Source organism: Miniopterus natalensis, chromosome 1, assembly GCF_054644295.1.
Source record: "Miniopterus natalensis isolate mMinNat1 chromosome 1, mMinNat1.hap1, whole genome shotgun sequence".
NCBI lineage: Eukaryota > Metazoa > Chordata > Mammalia > Chiroptera > Miniopteridae > Miniopterus > Miniopterus natalensis.
The window spans coordinates 16,080,617-16,101,455 of NC_142081.1; the positions used below are offsets into that span (position 1 = coordinate 16,080,617).

General features: G+C 36.3%; 1 protein-coding gene across 5 annotated transcripts in view; it reads left to right on the forward strand.

Annotated features, from left to right (window-relative positions):
* CEP128 (centrosomal protein 128) overlaps positions 1-20,839 on the forward strand; it is a 291,713-nt gene that overhangs the window by 23,684 nt on the left and 247,190 nt on the right. For 4 of the 5 annotated variants that reach the window (XM_016220106.2, XM_087818763.1, XM_087818767.1 and 1 more), the window contains exons 4-7: positions 6,123-6,249; positions 7,315-7,433; positions 10,135-10,226; positions 13,906-13,978. In XM_016220106.2, coding sequence (XP_016075592.2) covers positions 6,123-6,249; positions 7,315-7,433; positions 10,135-10,226; positions 13,906-13,978 — 411 coding nt within the window. The remainder of the gene's footprint in view (positions 1-6,122; positions 6,250-7,314; positions 7,434-10,134; positions 10,227-13,905; positions 13,979-20,839) is intronic. The other variant, XM_016220114.2, reaches the window with a different exon arrangement.

The window sequence follows — 20,839 nt, forward strand, 5'->3', positions numbered from 1 at the left end:
CTCCAGCATCCGTTTCCCCTTCTTCCTAAGGAACACCCATTGATTCTCCACTTGCCTTTCTTGGAGCCTGCCAGCCAATGAGCCATATTTAGTTGGATAGTATGACTTAGGGTCTTTGGGCTCCTTGAATTTCATAACCTTAAGGAAGTGTCATTATTTCTCATTTTGTAAATTTCTTGGGAGGTCTAAGAACATTTGGGCCAAAGAGGACCTGTGGGGAAGGTTTTATTTGAAAGCTTGTTTTGAACATTTGGAACATATTATACTCCAGTGTTAAATAGTGCAGTTTATTAACTTAGTGTTTAGAATATTTCTAGAACTCTGTGTTCCTATTCATGAGACAACAGGGTCTGTTTTTGAGTTAATGCTATAAAAATGGAATGCCCTCAAGAAAGAATATTCAACATAAAAAGTTAATGCCTTCTGCAGTGGAAATGTGGACTGCAGCTGATGAGGCTAAAGTAGTTAATATTGGGTATAAAAGCAAAATACAGTTCCCTTGATTCAAATTAGCTGATTTATTCATTTTTAAGGTAAAGATTGGTTAAAATATAGTAATATCAAATTAGGCCTTAGAGGCTTCCATTAATAGGTAATTTTTCTCCTAATTAAATGCTCTGTTTAAAATTTCCCTTTGGGAGTAATAGGATGTTACCATCTGGCACATGAACTTTGGAAGAATTTAAATGTTGAATAATAAACTCCAGGTTTTTCTTCTATTCAGTGGGTTTCAGTTGTCTAACATACTTAGTGACACCCCAGAAGGATAATGTTAATGATTTAGAGCCAGGCACAAGCCACCTGTAATATCTCAAAGCTGAAGGTATCTGCCCCTTTCTCTCTGGCTGAGTTTTACTAATTGTCTTGAAGGTGAGAACTGGTCATAGTCTTTTAATAACTTTAAAGTAGTAAGAGTCTAAGAGTAAGAATTTGTAATCATACAATTAAATTCTGCTGGCTTCTTTTCAGATCTTAGGAGTTAGGTTCTTAGAGTTCTGTGTTTAAAATTTTATTACCAAGTCTCTCATGAAACTCCTGGACAGGAGAATAATTTTTACAGAATTTTGCTTTGGTTCTAGTGGAAAAATGCAGATTTTGGAATCAGACTTCAAGTTGAGTCCTGATTTTTCTGCTAGAAACCATTCCGTTGCTTTGGGTAAGCTCCTAAATCTTTCTGAACTTGAGTTTCATCATCTGAAAAATGGGCGTAATCATATAACCCTCCTTATAACATTTATTGAAGTGGTCACACTGTTTCAGATACTTGTTAAACAATTATGTTCTTACTATTTCTTCAACCCATCCAATAATTCCTCTACCTTCAGCATTTGCTCTGTTAATACTGTACTTGGCATGTTATAGGCATTCAGTACATGTTGCTTTTCTTTCCTTGAATTCACTGGGTTTAACTTCAGTTTCTTGAGGGTATCACTGTGACTATAAACAACATAGTCTGTTGCACCATTCACAGTGATATGTGTATCTGATTATTCTGATATAAAAGTATATGCTAAATTAGATAGCATACGCAGTATTGCTTTTTCCTCATGAGTAAATGATTCGCCCACCCAAAATACACTAACGTACTATTAAGAGTGCCTTCCATTTCCCACGACTGCTCATTTGTTCACATTCAAAATATTATGTGGAAATATTTTAAAAATTATTTTAAAATTGTGGTTAGAATGTGACACATGGCTTTGAATATTTGGGTTTTCATTTAAAAATAAAATAGTGATATAAATAAAAATGATACTATTTGAAAGGGAACTTTCAAATTTCAGGAATATTATTATGGGCCTATGTTGCCATAAATCAGCATATGAAGAGGTTAGGCCAGAGCTAATGACTTTTTGGTAAATAAAAATAGTAGCAACCATTTAAAAAAATACATTTTAGTAACAGATGGTGGGACCAGAAAAGTGTGCATACCATAAATTTGCACCCTTGTTTAATTTTATAAAGCTCCTCCCCCTCCTCCCCCCTCTTCTTCCTCTCCCTTTTTGTTTTATAGTAGAAAATAAATAGATCGTAAGGAGCCAAAATAGAGCTGATAAATTAGCTCTACAGCCAATCTGTCTTGCAGTCCCTGTTAGGTCGGCCTTGGCATTCTGTAGAGAAGCAGGCAGTGAAGGGAAGCCGAGCCTAAGGCACTTAACAATCAAAGCACCTGTGGATGACAGACAGTATTATCCCCTACAGAATATTTAAAGTGACTTCTTTTCTGCCTCCTTGCCATGGATTTTGCCAAGCTGATCCTTAACATTTATAAATCGAAGTACTTGGGATTTTTTTGGTCAACATATAGATATATCTAAACTTACAAAACTGTCTCCATGGTTTCCAGTGATGTATATACATTGTGAATGTTTGCTAAATACTGACTCTTTAGTGTCAGGTGAAACAAGACCAAATGACTAGACAAAATTTTTAGATGTTCCCAATTTCTGCACAACTGTGCAGCTAAGTACAGTTATCTAATCATGTCCAAATGTGCATGCATTTCTGTAAAATATGTGCTAGGGGATTTTAAAAAACCGGGGACAATTTGGAGTAGGAAAGTATTTGAAGAAACTAAATGGGATCTTTAAATGGTTTCCAAAATTTAAGACTACTTTAAATTGTACCATTTAGAATTTTCCCAAGGTTGTTGCTGAGTTTTTGTGTGTATATATATATTTTTAAGTTATGGTTTTCATTTGTAAGGAAGCTAATTATTTGATGAATATGTGGTAGCTACTGTATTTATGCACACATAGTCACTATTTCTATCATTGTCTCTTTGTGGAATATTGGTAGATATCTTTTAAGAATTTCTTGGTGGTTTTTTTAGTGTAATTTTTTTTCTTCCTCTCACAATGAGCTTAGTCAAGGATGGGATTAGTTTTGTTGAGATTGTGAATTTGTGAGATACACTGGTTATTAATGAAATAGTTGCTTATGTTATATATTGACCAAGGAAGTTTATGCATGGTTTTTTTGTTTTTTTTTTTTGCCATTTTTCATCTTGTCTTATTGAAGCCAAATTTTATTGAATGATTTATTTCTTTAGCATTCCTGACACCGTGGAGCTAGTGCCTAGTTTCCTAGCTGTTTACTACTGCTTGGAAACCTTGCTTTCCAGGGAGTGGTCAAGAAACTTGCAGTTTATGAAATTTGGTATTATGGTTTTTACTTAAACAAACAAAAAATGGAGTTCTGATCTCAGGCGGGGTGGAGTTAGCATCCCCTTCCACTGAGTGTGGCTGTAAAACCTCTTGTGAATGCACGGGGCAGCACTTCGAGGACTCTAAAGTAAGCACAGCAGTCCTGTGGCCTGCCTCCAGTGTGCATGACGTTCATTCCCCCATATGGTCAGTCAGCACCAGTCTCCAAACAATACAATTCAAGTTTCAGTTAGCACAGTAAGTGACTGTGAGTAACTACGTGAAGCACTAACTTCGCTGCTAGCTCTTGCGTCCACGCATTACTCTGTGAATCACAGATCGCTGCTTTTGAAGTCTGTTGCTGGTTGGTCACAGACGGTGAACATGGATAGTTGTGATACCTCCTTGTCCCAGTGATGATTCCGCATGCTGCATTACAGAAATAAAAAGTGAAAAAAAGGAATTGGTTTGCAAAGATGGAAGTTCAGTGAGGAAATGAGAATGGTAGTGCTGGAAGTGAAATTTGAATCACATTATGGAGGAGTGATGTGTGGGGTTACAGAAGCAATAGCTGGTTGTGGGAGTGTTGACACAGCCTCCGATCAAGAGTCTTTATATGAGCAGCCAAGGAATTCAGTGAAGTCATTTTTAGGGGATGACAAACTTTTCTCAAGAGCTTCTCCAAATTAAAACATCTCATTTCTTTATTCCATTTATTTTTTTGCTCTTATATTCATTCTCTGTATTCATAACAATAAAAACTACCATTTTCCTGAATATTCTAATCTTCACTAGGCATTGTTCTAATTATTTTACCTACCTTGTTCTATTTTATCCTCAAAATAAAATGTGCGGTAGTTATTCTCTGATTCAGTGTGAAAGATGTGGCCAGGAGCAGGGAAGGCAGCATATGCTTTCACTGATCACGTCTCTTATTTGAAGTACCCATTGCTGCGTGGCTGAGCTCCTTTTACGGATTTGGTTAGCAAGGTAGTCTGTCTTTTGGAGTTATAAATTTAAGAAAAAATTCATTGAGCTTGACTTATATTTTGTCTCTAATAAGACTTTTTCAAATAGAGACAGCACAGGGCTTTCAGAGATCCCTATGAGAATTTTAAAATTTGGTATTTTTATTTTAATATTAACCTGAAAGCTTATACAGTTTATAAAAATTCATTTATTTACTACTTTCTAAAATTGAGTTGGTTTCCTAGCATTTTCTAGTGATAACCAATGACTTTTTTCTCTTTGAGGATTATTAACTCACAAGGTTGTGCATATTTGAAGTGTTTTAACCCATTGTAGTTAATATTTTTATTGATGTGCAAATTATTTCATCTTTGGATAGAGGGAGCCTACTCAACTTGACTTCTAAGTTTAAAAGCCTGTCTTAGCAATTTGGATAACTATCTTATAAACAAGTACTGCCATTCAGTTTCAGTCCCTGTGTTTTATTTGTACTCGTACTGGTACATAGTAGTAATGCTTCAGCTGTTTTAGTCTCATGTCAAATGAGCAGAGGTGAAAGAACAGATCTAATATGTAAGTGATGCATTTATGTTAAGTTGTGAAAATATCTCATTGCATGTTCTGTGAAGCTGGTTTACAGGGTTTCAGATGTGGGAAAGGGAAGAATGGAGTCATCCCTTGGTCCTTGGTGATGCTGTCAGGCTAGCCTCCAAGAGTCTGCACTTTGGAATCAGTACCATAGTCTTGTGTGGAACATCGATTTAGTTTCAGCGAAATAGCACACTAAATTCATATTAAATTGAGCTTGATTAGTGTTTCATTTTCATTTAATTTCAAGTGTGGTTTGCTTTTGCACCTAGTTAGGAGTTATAATCCTAGAACGTTTCACAAAACTTGCATTATTTTATACCTCATCTCTTTGTTTCTCTGTTTTTGTATTTTAGGAGTGATCAGATTGGTTTCAGACATTGTGATTTTGTGCAGTGTCTGTTGTGTTATTGCTACTTTAAGTGTAGATTTTAATTCTGTTGCATTTTTAGTTTGTATTTTAGGTGGAGGACCTGTTTTTGCCATGATATTTATAAAAAATATCTTTACGCTACTTACTTTTCACATTTCATTTTTTGGTCTTTATCAGCGTGTTCATCTGTTTAGTGGCTTATGATATACCTTTATAAAGTTTTAAAATGAAGTTGCCAAATAGTTTGACTAACTCTTTATCTGATTTCTGAAATGATTAATTTCCAACATCTGTTATTCCTCCTGTATTTTGTTCCCTGGGGTTTTAGTTTAATCCTCTCTGTAAGTATATAGCTGTGTACAAGTGTGGGTAATACCGTAGCACTTAGCGTGTTTTTATTTAATGTAGCTCTTTAGGTCTCAAAAGATCTCTTCTTTTCTCTCCTGCTGGTTGACTCCCTAATAATCTGAGGGGAGCATTTGGACAACTGTAATCTTTAGTATGTACTAACAATCCAACATCAGAGCATGCAGTTTCCTGGGGTTTGAGACTCTGGATGAGTGAAAGATGGTCTGGTATGAAGTTGGGCAGTACACGTTGTTTCAGGAGCAGCGTCACTGGGACAGCTGTTGAGTTTCCTGTTTGTTACAGATCTGGGGTTTCTGAAGGAAGGGAGGACGGCTTTCTCTCTTTTCAGGTGTGTGGGCTTTGTTATGTTTCTAAGCATGGTGGGACGTCAATTAGACATTGCAGTCTGGTTTTGTAAACCCTTAGATAGTAGACATCACTTTTACATTCTGGTAATAAAAAGATGGAATAGGTAGTGACAGATGCTGTTTAAAACCAGATGTTAAAATTGCTTCTTAAAATATTTATGTTTACTGTTTTTATATTTTCTAACATAACTGAGTTAAGAATTTTCTCTGATATAAATTCTCTTTGGGAACCCAGATATTTTAAAAAGAGCTTTTAAAATGTCTAGTCTATTTGTATTTGGAAGTTGTTGAAAGAGAATAAATCTCCCTTCATTATATTCTTTAATTTAGTTAAAAGAAAGCTTGGAACAATCAATAGGCCAACTGCGGAGTCAACGTTTATTGAGACACTCAGGAGGGAGAAGTATTTCTGTTACAAGTCTGAGTGCAAGTGACCTTGATGGTGGCACTGTGACAGGTAAATGCTACAGATGTTCTGAAAACCCTTTTTTGTTTTAAAAATAGTCCCGAAGTGCATAGTGAATCTATTTAATCTTTGGATAATTACAGTCCATAGATAAAATCATACAAATAAGGTGTTAAAGATGCAGTCAAGGGTTTCATAGTGAATATTTAAAAATATATTTAACAGTTCTCTGTTCTTACGAGTGTGTTACTTTGTTGTTCTTGGACTCTATAGACCACACAGAGCTTTACCTGACAAAACTTGGATTTAAGCATCTGCCATCAAGCAAAATAAACACAAAAATAGGGTTTACTGTGTGATATAGTTTCTGGATTAGGAGTACTAGTTTTGTAGTTTAAAAAAAATCTGATTATGAGTGAAATATCCTATGACACTTAAGAACAGGTGAACTTCATCCTTGGTGTGCAGCTAGAATTCAATGGTTAGATTAAAAGTGAAAACACGTAGTTTGCCTGTAATTAATCTTGTACTTTCCTACAGCACTGAGGTTTATGTTTGAATAAGAAAGACTTTAGAATAGAAAAGAATAGAAGAGCCTACAGTGAGGAGAGGTGATTTAGATAGAGCGAGCTTGAGTAGCTCGCATTGTTAACATTGCTATTGATCATGATAATAAAGATTACAAGTTGAGCAAATCAGCTACTCTTCTTTATAGAGTTAGTTTGTATTGATTTTTAAATGCCATTGATATTTTAGATTAATTTATTATTTGAAAACTTCTGTTATATTAGTATTATTTTAGGAGTCATGAAAGTTATTTTTATTTAGCAGTTATTTTTATGTGAGAGAGAATGTATTGCTTCTGTGAAAAGTACAGCAAATTAGAATTTTTGATGTGTTTTATTTCCATCTTATTTCTATTCATTTTATCAGCTTTAAGAGCAAGAGTAGTGCCAATGTTGTGGAATTTTATGGCCACAGTAATGTACGTGGGAAATAGTCCAGGCTGAGGGCACACGTGTATACTCACGTCTGCTGTGTATTTACTGAGCAGAACTTCAGGTTGTTTCCTCTCATGCGGTGTTTTACTCTCTCCCTTTTCTTTCATTTGTAAAGAAAGCCACCGTTTTCCACCTACCTCGCCTCTCAAGGACTATGGGGATCAACAGGGTAGTAAACGAGTTAGATCCAGAGCTGGCATTCGATTTGTTCAGGAGACCGATGACGTGGGCCAGGTACTTGGTGCCATTCTGTACCCTGTATGCCTTACATTCCTGTATAAATGACTAACACTTGAATTTTATGGCTGTATTTTAACCAAGAGTTTCATCGTCAGTAACTTTGTACTAAGTTGTTAAAAACCAAGTAAACTATTTTATTTTCAATGTACTAATTATCATCATATATTTATTTTGAATTTTGTTATCAAGGATAGTATTTTGTAGAATGATTTAAGTGAGTTTATTTGGACATGTTTTGTTTCCTTGTTCCGGCGGCTCACTCTTCCGTAAGCCTTGTCAAGTCAGCCACTTTCTGTTTTGCTAAGTTAGTCCTTGTGTGGTTAACCTATTGATTTTCCCATTAGTGTCTTTCTGATTGTTGAATTTCTTTCTATTAAGCAAGAAATTCCATATTTTTCTATGTATTCACTAAAGATTTCAGAAGTTTTAGTTCTATGGACATACTTCTTTTTCTGCTTCTTTACAGTTTCCCTCAAGAGCTGAACAGATGTTGTTGCCTTGGTCAGCTAAATTAATTGGATAAGGGCTGGGGCTTTGACATCTTTGTTTTGGTAGCTTGAGGACTGAGGGTTCCGAGTTTGTTAGGATACTCGTCTGCAGCTCTCGCTTGTTGCAGCGTAAGATCAAGAGGTAACAGGACCGAGTGCATTGCAAGACACCTTGTAGAAACTTTTCCTTGACTGTGTTATTTTTTTGGTAGTTATAACTTGCTAGCATGAATGATAGGATTAAACCTGGAGCAGAGAACAAGATCCTAACATTACTCACTTACCCTTTCATTCCATTTGTTTAGTTCCTCTGTCCTGGGAAAGTGCTTGTGCTTGGAAACAGTGATGAACAAAATCCTTGCCTTTCGTGAAACTTATAATCTAGAGTGGGAGCTAGATATTAGTCAAATAAGTGCATAAATGCATCCATAATTATGTGCAGAGATGCATGCTCTAACAGAAAGAAGCACAAGGCTATGGGAATATATAGGAGAGGGACCTGCCCCAGTCAGGGAAGGCTTCTCCAAGAACGCATGGCTGCTGAGCTGAGATCCAAAGGTTCCCTAAGAGTCATTCAAGGTAGAACAAATACCTTGGCAGGAAGGAGGGTAGCATGTATGCGTAAATTAAAGAAGGCCATGGGGCTAAAGAAATATGGAGCACTGCCTTGTAAGGGAGTGAGAACTATTGTGAAAAGATCACTCTGGCTCTAGTATTGAAAATTAGGAAAAGATTGCTGTATTCCGGGTGTGAGATAATGGCCACTTGGATTAGGAGAAATGGAGTTGGAAAGAAGGGGATAGACTTAAAAGCTACTTGGTGGAAAAAAATGCAAGGTCTTGAAGATCAGATGACCATTTGAGGAGGGTGGGAATGAGTGAAATGGGGCTGTCAAAGGTGAGTCCTAGGATTCTGGTTTGCAAAATGGGAAAATTACGATGGTGACACTTAAGTGAGTGGTCTGTTGTTCATCCACTGTATCACCTCCACTCCTTTCTCTTTAATTGTTCTTCCTCATTTTAAGTCCATTTTTTAAAGATCCCCTCTAGCTCCACGTGACTGTGTACTCCTTAATGCCCCGGTGAGACATTTGTGGTTTTGTTTACTTATCTGTCTCCCATGTTGAATTGTTAGCTACTTGTTTCCCAGCACAATTGTTGGCACTGATTAGTTGCTCAATGTACATTTGTTGAAACAAATCAATTTGTTGTTTCTGCAAGTCTGTATAGCTTAAAATTTTTTATTATAAATTATAGCATATGCATACATATATAAATATTTACAATTAAAAATACGACAATATGAATGAAAATCCATGTAACCACCACCCAGGCCAAGAAATAGATCATTATTATACTCTCAAAGCCTCTTATATTCCTTCTTTCCCCAAGTGCTATCACTTGTCTTGATGCTTATGTTAATCATCTTGCTTTTTATTTAAAAAAAATCATTTTTACTACTTAAATCATGTTTAGGATTGCTTGCTTTTAAACTATAAATGGAATAATACTGTAGACCTTTTATAACTTGATTTTTCCATTTAATGTTATGTTTTTGACATTCAGTCTTACTAATGTGTAGGTAGGTTTGATCATTTCACTTTTACTGCTATAGGATGCACAACTGGAGCAATATATTACAATTTATTTATTTCCATTCTATTTTTAGTGGATTTCTGGTTTGTTTTCAGTGTTCTTATTATGAACAGGCTGCTCCAAACATTCTTGTACGTGGTTCTTGGTACACGTGGGGAGAGTTTCTCTGCAGTCTGGGTTGGCAGGCTGCAGGGGGTGGTCTGCTTGAATAAGGCTCTGTTGTAACACAGTCATGTTCATTTGTTTATGGCTACTTTGGTGCTATGATAGAAGAGTTGAATAACTGTCAGAGACCAGATAACTCGAAAGCCTGAAATATTTGCTGTTGTACCAGTTTGCTGACCCCTTTTCTAGGCTATCTATAAGGAGTGGAATTATTGTACTATAGAGATGTGATGGTTAATATTAAATATTACTTTTTAAAAATTGCTTTTGTTTGGAAATAATATTTTATTTCTTTCAGAGTAGATATTAATTTTTTTCTCATTTTTAATAACATTATAAAATTTGGGCCTTATTATAAAGAACAAATTCTTATTCTTACCCTCAGTGAATTTTCATGGAAGAATTCAGCAGAATCCTAAGTGGATAACTATGTTTTGCCTTTTCTAGCTACATGCTTTTCATCAGTCCCTCCGAGACCTCAGCAGTGAGCAAGTTCGCCTTGGAGATGATTTCAACCGGGAGCTGGCCAGGAGAAGCAGGTAAAAGCAGAGTATGGTTTTCACTGGAGGCACAAGTTATTAGAAGAAGAAAGTAGGGTCTATAATTGACATGTTCACATGAATTTAAAAAGCTATGCCGCGTTTTTATAGTAAGACATTCAAGACCTTTGAATTTAGAATGTATCATGATGACTCAATGTTAGAGAAGTTAATTTCATACTTTTCAAAACATTTTAACTTATTATAATGAAATGCTGACACTGCAGAGACATACATTGTAGAATGTTAGCAAAGAGGTAGATTTACAAATACGTTGAGGAGAGAGAGATGGAGACAGACAGACAGACACAGAGACCACCTGACTAACAATGGAGCTATAAAATAAAAAGCATAATGTGGAATTTGTTGATTGATGAACGTGGCCCATTGTAGAATCTGATATTTCAGCTTTCAGTTGAAATCTTCAAAAGCCAGTGGTTTATATCTGCCCAGTCTGTGCAGTTTTGTCAGTTTTTGGTAGTCCCCAAGAAGTGTTACTTTATTTAAAATTTCTTCATTGTCTCTTCATTTTCCTCATCAGCTGTGACAGCTGGCTTTCATTTGGAGGCCAAGTTTTTACAAGAAACAAAGATTTTGTATCCCTTCTCAAGGGTCACAATCTGTGCAGCAATGATTAGGGAACAGCAGAGCTGAATTAAAATTTGTTTACCAAGTTCACTTGCTAACTCCCACTCCAGCTAATGAAATCATTTCACACACCAATTTGGTGTTGCTATAGCAAAAAGAGTCAAAACTATAACTGTTAAATCTATGAATATCAACTATATTTTGTATAACTTACCTGCTTTTATATGAAGAAAGCAGGAAGTTTAGTAATAATTAAAGACCTCACTAATACTATTATTACTAATACTACTAGTTAACATTATTGAACATATATATCATGCCAGGTAGTTTTAGGTTTCATTCTTGCAAAATCCTAATGAGGTAGTCATTATTTCCTCCATTTTTTGGATGTGGAAATGGGCACAGAGGTGGGATAACTCAGTTTGCTGGAGATCAGATGGGGATGTGATGGAGTCAGAATTCAAATCCAGGCAGTAAGGCCCACTGTGGTTCAAGGTCATTTTCATATTTAGCTGATAGGAATGAGGCATTTAAATTCCTGAATTTTGAGCTATATTATGGAGCTATATCATTAATCTTTTAAACTGATAAGGGTTAGTTAATTTAATACTTAGATTTTTTTTTTGACAAGTTGATAAAGTCAACAGAACGGCACCAACATTCTAACAGAGTATGTTCCTGGAGTGGCTCTATGATGGAGCTTTTACCCACTCGAAGGAGGGGTATAAATTAAGCCCTGGAATGTGAGTTTAGAAGTAGTTGTCCTTTAAGAAGATGCAGGGGAGGTTGCAGGGATGACTTATTTGGTTAGTTTAAATGAACATTTGGATGTGCAGTGGTGGACTGGAAATCTACTGGTCCATGGGCTGGTACCATTTAGTAATAGTTTGTGTGACCTGGAGGTATGTGTGAGGAAGAGAAACTTTATTTAACCCAAAACAGGAGTCATATTTCTTCTGAAACTTGGTGGCTTAACTTTGTGGATGAGGAAGACTTTAGGATCCAGTTCTGCTTTATTTTTACCACAAATTTTTAATTAATGTTTATAAAACTATCTTGGGTAGTAAGTTGCTAGGTTTATTTTTCTGTCTGATTTAGAAAGGTTGATATGCTCATTCAATTATTAATTTAAAAATTTTTTCTTTTATTGTAAAAAGTACACTGGAAAGCAAGCTTTTAGAAAGGATTAAATAAAGTTTCATCCATAATTCACCTAACTTGGATGCCATATGTAGAATTGATTCGAGGAGGGCGAGTTAGAAGTTTTTTGCATTAATAGATGATGCATGGTCATGGCTTGATCAGACTATGGCAAGGGGCAGCTGGACAGGAGTGTGTTTCAAGGTACTTTTTTGCATATTGAAGAGGTGGGATTTAGCAGTGTGCTGGACATGGAGGGGATAAGGGAGAATAAGCCCAAGATGACTCCCAGATTTCTGACTTGAGTAACTGGGTAGATGGTAATTCCACTTCTGAAATATGGAAGACTGGTGGAAGTAGGTGGGGGTGTAGGAATTAGGGTTTGACCTTGGATATGTTAGGTTTAAGATGTCTGTGAGACATCAAATAGAAATGTAAAATACTCAGCTAGGTATTTACTTTGGAGCTCAAAGGAGAAGTCTCTTTTAGAGATATTAAGAGTGGTCAGTATGTAGAAGTGGCATTTGGAACTGTGGAAATGGAGGATATTTAGAGGGAAACGATAGTGAGAGCATCGAAGACAGGGTGGAATGCTAAGACACTGAAATACTCAGAAGCTATGCACAAAGAGGAACTGGACCCAGAAGCATCAGCTAGTGAGAAGTGGGAAATCCAAGAGCACACGGGACCACAAAAGCTAAAAAAGAGGTACAAATAAGGACATTTTCAGAGATATAAAGACTTAGAAAATTTACCTTTTAAGGTAACTTCTTTCTAAGGAAATTACACAAGAATATATAAGTAAAATAGATGCTACCAAGAAAGAGGAAGATACAGGTTATAAAAAATACAGTAGTAAAACTAACTCAGAAATTCAGTGAAAATAATCCCCAGAATGAGAGCCACATAGCTGGCTTAGGAACCATTATCTCTGAATTAGAGCAGGAAGGACGTGTCCCTGAGAGTAATGGAGTTGAATGGAGTTGATTCTAATAAATGATTCAGTAACACGTGGGAGAGAAATATCAATAATGTGATAAAGCCCATAGAAGGCCAGAAGGTGAGAAACTTGCAAAAAAACAAAGCACAAGAAAATGAATGATCCAAGTAAGAAGGTGACTAAAATGTAAGCATGACAGAAGGTAACCAAAAAGCATCGATTCTGTATGATGGAATTTTGATGAGAGGTATAAGTATACTATGCAAGTCACACAGATAACTAATAAAGAACTGAAAATAGCAATACATTCATCCAAAATTGGAGAGGAGTGTGAGTGAGCTAAAGGTTTCAAAACAGGGAGCCAATCTAAAATGTTGAATTGAAAATGATGGAAGTAGCCAGCAAAGAATTAAGAATGGAAGTGGTGGAACATGGTTGCCGGTGGGGCGTGGGCTAGAGGCGAGGAGGTGTGAGAGAGGAAGGCCTTGCTTTTCTTTGTAAGTCTTTCTGTACTATTTTATTATTGATCCTGTACATTACTGATTTGATGGGAAAAGGTAATGGGAGATAAGTTAGTGAGGACCCAGTTTGATGTAATTTGATTATGAATTGCTAGAAAGGATATGAGACTGAGTTTTGTTCTCCCTCCTTTCCTCTCTTCCTTCGTAATTTAAAATGGAAGATGTTGCAGCCTATTTATTGAAGGTAATGGTCTGGTATAGCAGTGGCTCTCAAAGTGTAATCCCCAGACCAGCAGCGTCAACATCACCTAGGAATTTGTAGAAATGCAGCTACTTGGGCCCCATCCCAGGGCTACTGATTCAGAAATTTTGGGGGTTGGGTTCAACACTTTGTGTTTTTCACAAGCCCTTCAGGTGTTTTATATGTTTGCTAACATTTGAAAGCCACTGTGGTAGAATATCATGTAATAACATTATTATGTTGTAATTTTTATTAATGGTATATATTTTCTCAAGTAGCCAACTTAAAATATTTTTCTTTGTTGCCTAGGTCGGATGCTGAAACAAGAAGGGTTTTGGAAAGATTGACTGAAAAACTTGGCGAAACCCAAAAACACGAAGTGGTGAGGACTGTTTGTTTATAAAAAGTTTTATTTCTTGTGTAGATGGTACAGAGCAGGGGCAGGGATGCCTGGTGCCGGAAATCATTTGGTCTGGCCCTGCCAAGGCAACCATAGGCAGGACTCAAAATTCAGTGTATCTAGGAGCTTTTTTCATAGCCAATTTTTAAGTTGATAATTTTGTATGGCCCGCGAATGTTATAAATATCCAAATGGCCCTTGGCAGAAAAAAGTTTCCCCACCTGTGGTATAGAGGGTGGCTGGACTCTATACTGGCAATGAAGTTTAGTAAATTTTAACTTTTTGGATGGTATATGTCGTTTTGTCTAATAATATGTTTTACAGCTCTTATAAAATGTTCGTGAATTTTAAGTATTTAAGTTTGGAGTATTTACAGCAGTAGTATATTAGAGATATAGTTATCATTTGTTTTAATTGTTAGAGTTTTATTATGAGTATTTTAAATTGTATTGAGTCAGTTATGCTTCTATAGCTTTTGTTAAATGATATAAATGATATTTGAGAAACACAGAATTTTTGGTAGTGGTTCTGTAGCACTCCTATTAAGTATTTCAGGTTATCTCACGTAAGTCTGTACATAGTTGCTAGAGACCTTGCTGTCTGTTTTGTCTTGGGTAGTACTGATTGAAAATACCCCTAATTGTCGAGTTTTATTATCTCAAACTCGGGTTGTGCATGGTGGTGTGGCATCTAATGTGTGATCAGGACATGGGATACTTATTTTCTTACATAAAGTCCTAGATTTTCCCAGGCATACCAAGGGCACCTTTAATTTACACTGTAGCTGTCTAAAATATTTACAATATCTACTTCAAAAAGGTATTTTTTTGAGATGAACAGATTGCTGCCTGTCTTCTTTGCAGTTGTTCACACAGAAAGAAATTTATGCCAGTCTCTGCTGTACACCCTTTCTCCACAGGAGCCGAATGTGCACTTTCAAGAATGTAGCTCTAAGGCCCTCCATACCGTACTAACTGGCCTTCTGGCTCTTCTCTAGACCAGAGCCTGCCACTTGACAGCGAAAGCTGCTGAAGCTTTCTGTCTTTGTTCTTCTTTATAATTTTTAAAATTTGGGGGTATAATGCACTCGATTAATTATTGCAAGGTGAACGTGCCCATGTGACTGCTACCGGATCTAGAACTAGGACATCACCAGCACACAGGAGCCTCCTTGTTTGCCCTCCCAATCACTAACTCTTTCTTTTTTAAAGATGACTGTTTTTTTGACTTTCACCCTGTAGATTAATTCTGCCTGTTTTGGACTTTATATAAATGCAATCATTCAGGACATGTTTTTGTGTCTGACTTCTTTTGCTAGACATTATGATTGCGATATTTCTGGGTGTTGTGTCATGTACTTGCAGTTAGTTCATTTTTATTGCTCTTTAGTATTCCATTGTATGAATATACTGTAATATATTGTAACATTTCATGATGGATATTTGAATTATTTCAAATTTTGGGCTGTTATGAGTAATGCTGTGGTGACTGATTTTATTATTTAAGTGCACTTGCGCTTGCATTTCTGTAGGTACATTCAATGCAATTGCTAGGTGCCTTCCAATTCAGTTGGTCCTGAAAAGTAGGTTTTCAAAGTGGCGGCACTAATTTATACTCTTATTGTCAGTGTGAGAATTCGTGTTGCCCCTCATCCTTTCCAACACTGATACTATTGAGTCTTTCGGTAATAGCCATTATTTATGTTGGGTGTTTATGGCATCTCATCGTGGTTTTAATTTGCATTTTCATGATTACTAATGCTGATGAGCACCTTTTTTTATGTGTTTGTTCGCTACTGGCTATTTTCGTTTTTGAAACGGCAGTTTGCTTTTTTGCCCACTCTTTTATTTAGTTGCTTGTCTTTTTGTTATTGATTTGTGGGAGGTCTTTATATATCTTGTGTATGATCACTTTGTCAGTTATATGTATTGCAAATATTGTCTCCCATTCTACAACTGTTTCTTCTCATTTTTAAAACTCTCTTAATGGGACCTTCTGTTGATGACAGAAAATATATTTCATTCTCTGCAAAGAAAAGTTGCTTAGATAATTATTATGTATGAGAGGACATATTTGCTTTGTGTTATAGACTAGGGGCCATAGCAGTCATGGATCACCTTATTGTTTGTTGAGATATTTCAATATGAAACTTCAGTGCCAGGCTTTAACCGTTTCTGGTCCACCCTTACTGTTAGTGTATCGTCCTTCAGATTCCAACCCGAAGGCTAGGGGATTGGTAGGGGGTTTAACCAGGTCCCCCTTCCTTGGAAAGGCTCTGAACTTCATTTTCCCCCCACATATCTGTTAAACACTATTCAGCTTCTCAGTGTCTCAGCTGCCTTTTCTGAAATGGGCTGATATTTCAGGGAGAAAGTAGCCTGAAAATATGGACTGACCTCTATGAGTTTCTTCTGCATTTGGTCTTATATGTCTTTATGTCATTTTAGTTTTCCAGACTTTTATTTAAAATATTATTTCTGGTTTTTTAGTTATTTTCATTGGAAGGGTTGGTCTGGATTATTTAGCCTGTCCTTTTTGGAAATGAAACTCCTTCAATCTTTTTGTTTATATCAGATTTAATTACTAGGTTTGCTATTTCTAATGCGTAAGATTTTAGAGTTTTTCAGCTGTTGTGTGATGCTCCTTTTACTTGCTATGTAGGTATACAACCTGTGAGCATGCTTGTAACTAGGACTTTGATCCAGACTTGAATATCCTCAGTGCTCTGCTGAGATCCTTGTAGACCTGAGAAGCCATGGGTATATCCAGTTGAACTGTCCTGTTTTTGACATTGTTAGATATTTGGAGTGGTTTGAGTTTTTTGAAAATACTCATTGCATTGTGCACGTTACATTTGTTAAGCTTCATCTTTAACCATGTTAAAGAGAACCCATAATGAACAGTCATTTCATTTTTTTTCTTTCAGATAGCAAATAAAGCTAAAAAGTACTGTCTACATACTATAGAGTGTTGATGTGGGTCTAAAGTGTAACTACTGAGCCAAAAGTTAATAACTAGCTAAATTTAAAGAAAGCCTGAATCCTTTCATATCATCATTACCGTTGATTGGAATTACTCCACATCAGATAAAGCTATGGTTGCACACCTGGATGTCACACCTCACTAGGTGTAATTGGTGTATACACTGTGCTAGTGTGTATCAGCTGCCCAGTGTGCTTAGCTCATCAGGACACATTCTTCTAGATTGTCTAAACCTGGAAAATTAAACACACCTAACTGTGCACTCGATTGAATTGCTCATTGCCAGTTCCTCACATCAAGTTGTGATGTTACAGCTCATTTGGTGCTTTCTGTAAATGTGCTTTCAAGTAGGATTGTTCTTAGCTGTGTAAAGGGCTTCTCAGACCTCATGTGGGTGGGTGTGTTGACCTGATTAAGAAACACTTGTCTGAGGCAAAAACTTAAAAGTGATATTGTTGAATTTCAGAAGGTCTTCTGAAGGCCACATGATGTTTACTTCCAGTTTGTACAAGGCTTAATATAGATTTTGTGAGTCACTTATTCCAACTGAAGTCAGCATTTACATTTTATAACTATTTGACATATTGTGTTGTATTTGTGAATTCATGATCGCAAACTGTCAGAAAAGATGTGGTTTTGTTATTTGAGCGTTAAACTTCTCAGAGCTGCAGCTGTTTCCCCCTCCAGATTTAAGTTGAGAATAAAATTTCCAAAATGATGCATGTTCATGGTGGAAAACTTTTAAATATTGTACAAATATACAAAGAAAAATGAACGACTGCCCCTATCTCCCACCAATTTCATTTTCTGTTGGTAAACGCTGTTAATCTCATTTATTGTGCATTATTCTGAGGCTGCAGTTGTTTATCGTGTGTTTTCTCAGTAACTAAAATATATCTTGAAAGTTTATAGAACACATTTTTCTTTGAGAGGCAAAAGGTACTGGTTTCTATCATACCTGCCAAGATCTGATTTGTTAATCCTTTGTGAATCATAGATTTTTGTTTGTTTTTCAAGCTGCCCGTTGGAAGGGAATAGTTATTACTTATAGCATGATGTTATGGAAAATATTTTCTGTTAACACTTAACTGTGGTAATAAACAATTAATATTGCATGAACCTTATACCACAGAGGACATCCGTTGTCTAGAATTTACCCAGTTTGGTCTGATATGAGTGCATATTAAAGTTTGATTATTCATAGAGGAAAAGGTCCATTTTATTGTAGTTTTCTATAGAAGTGTCACTATTTTAATTAAAAATGTGACCATGGATCCAGCTGTTTCTGGATGAGTTGGTCATGAATTGAAGTAAGAATTCTCAACCCTGGATTTAGAACAACACAGTTACTGTATAGATTGCAAAAGCAGGATGCACAACAAATATTTATTGAAATGTATTTTACAACAGCATATGCTGTGAAAGATCTGAGGAATCAACATATTGAAAGTCAGTGTACAACCCCATAAATAGAAGGCCTTTGCTTTTGTTTCACCTCCATTCCTTAACGGCTAGCTTTAAAAGCTATTCTAATTTTTATTCTTATTGTAGTATTTTTATACCTAAATATAGAGACTTTGGACTTTTTGATATCTGAGTACTAAATTTAATTTTACTGACTTAAACCATTTATTGACTGACAGTTTCTGTAGGTTAGGGGTCCAGGCCTGGCTTAGCTGGCTCCTGTGGCTCTGGGTCTCTCACAGGCTACAGTCATCTCACATCTTTCCTCCAGTGGCTTTACTTCCTAGCTCATTTAGTTCCTTGTAGATTATTGTACTGAGGTATCAGTTTGTCATGACCTGTTGGTCAGAGGGCTCTTTTGTTTCCTTGACACATGGCCTTTCCATAGAGCATCTCACAATGTGGCAGCTTGTTTCATTAGAGCGAGCCAGCAAGAAGGTAGGAGAGAGGGCCAGCAAGAGAGAACATGTTAGTAAGATGGAAGCACAATTTTTGTAACCTAATTATGGAAGTGACATCTCATCGCTTGTTCTGTATCCTGTTTATTAGAAGGAAGTCACTAGGGCCACTCCACACTCAAGAGGAGGGGGTTACACAAGTGCATGAGTACCAAGAAGCAGGGACCATTGAAACCTTGTCAGAGACTGCCTAACACAAACATCATTTCAAAACTGGGAGACAATCATCAAATATAGTGACTCCAAATCATCACATGTCCTGGTAATGGTAGTGAAGTAGATCATGTCTAAGTAATTTTAGATTTTGATTTCAGTATTTGGTTATTTGAACTGGTTTAATTTTGATAGGATGCTAATAAGCATGATCTTCTTTCCTGAAATATACAAGTCATCCAACTCACTGAATTTAATTAGAGAAATCCTACCTACTTACTCAATGTCAGCCCTCAATAGGTAGCAAGCTATTAGAGGGCAGGGTCTGTGGATACAGTTTGTGTATTGCTATATCCTGAATCTCTACCTGGCATAATAACTGGAATGAATTAGTGCTTGTGTATGCTTACTGGGTGAATGAGTGAAAATGGACCTGGGGGTTACAAGGTACTGCTGGAAATGGGGAGCAGTGCTGGGCTTATTTTTCTCACTAATTAGTTGCGTGATCCTGAATTAATAACTTCATCAGAGATTCATGTCTTTTGATTCAACAATTTCACTTAAAGATTGTATCTTTAGTTTACAAAAATAATCTTATTTAGGAATGTTTGTTACATGTACTAGTAAAAATAAATGTTATCCCATTATCAGTAGGGAATTATTTTAATCAATTATGGAAAACTATGCATTTGCTAAGAATGAGTATGTAAATTATTTGTTGTCATGGAAAGTTGTCCATGATATGTAACAGAAAAAAATTTATACAATACTATGTGAAATACCCAACTTTTGTTCAAAAAAAGAAATGAAGTGGATATGTGTTTGACTAGTCATGCACATATGCATGGAAAAAATTCTGGAAGTATACTGCAAGATACCTAACAATGTTTTCCTCTTGGTGGATGGTATTTTTATTTCTTTTTATAATTCTGTATTGTTTATTTTTAATTGTGGTAAATATATATAACATAAAATTTACCGTCTTAGCCATTTTTAAGTGTTCAGTTCAAGGACATTCACACTGTTGTATGACCAAATCCAGAACTCTTTTCATCTTGCAAAATCGAAACGATGCCCGTGAAGCAGCAAGTCCCCATTCAAAGCATCAGAACCTTCCTAGCCATGCTGCCCCCGCCAGCCGCCGTTCCGCTTTGCCTCTGTCTGTGTATGGACTGCCCTTGGCGCCCCGCTACTTAGCATAATGACTTCAGGTCCCTCCACGTTACAGCACGTGTAAGAATCCTCTCCCTCCTAAAGCCCAGCCCTATTCCACTGTATGTGGGAGGCACGTTTGGTTTTGTACTTACCTGTCAGTGGCACTTGGGTTGCCTCCATCCTTTGGCTATTACGAATAATGCTGCTATGAGGATGGGGGTGCAAATATCTGCTTTCAGTTCTTTTGGGCATATACCTAGATACGGAATTGGTGGACCATAAGGCAATTCTATTTTTAATTTTTAAGGAACCACCACACTGTTTTCCATTGCGGCTGTACCATTTTACATTCCCACCAATGGTGCTGCGCATGAGTTCTACTTTCTCCACTTTTTTCCCCCCACTTTTATTTTTTTGGTAGTAGCCATGCTAATGATTTTGAAGTTGTTCTGAATTATTTATTTTTTGGTGTGTTGCTGTTAATTACTTTTTATGTTTATAGTTAACAATAAAGTTGTTTCTATTTTGTAACAATTGAATGAATTAACAACTTTTGCTGTTTAGTATTTATTCAATATTTTTTCTCTTATAGTAGGCACTGCATTTATTTCTGATGCAGTAGTAAATTGTT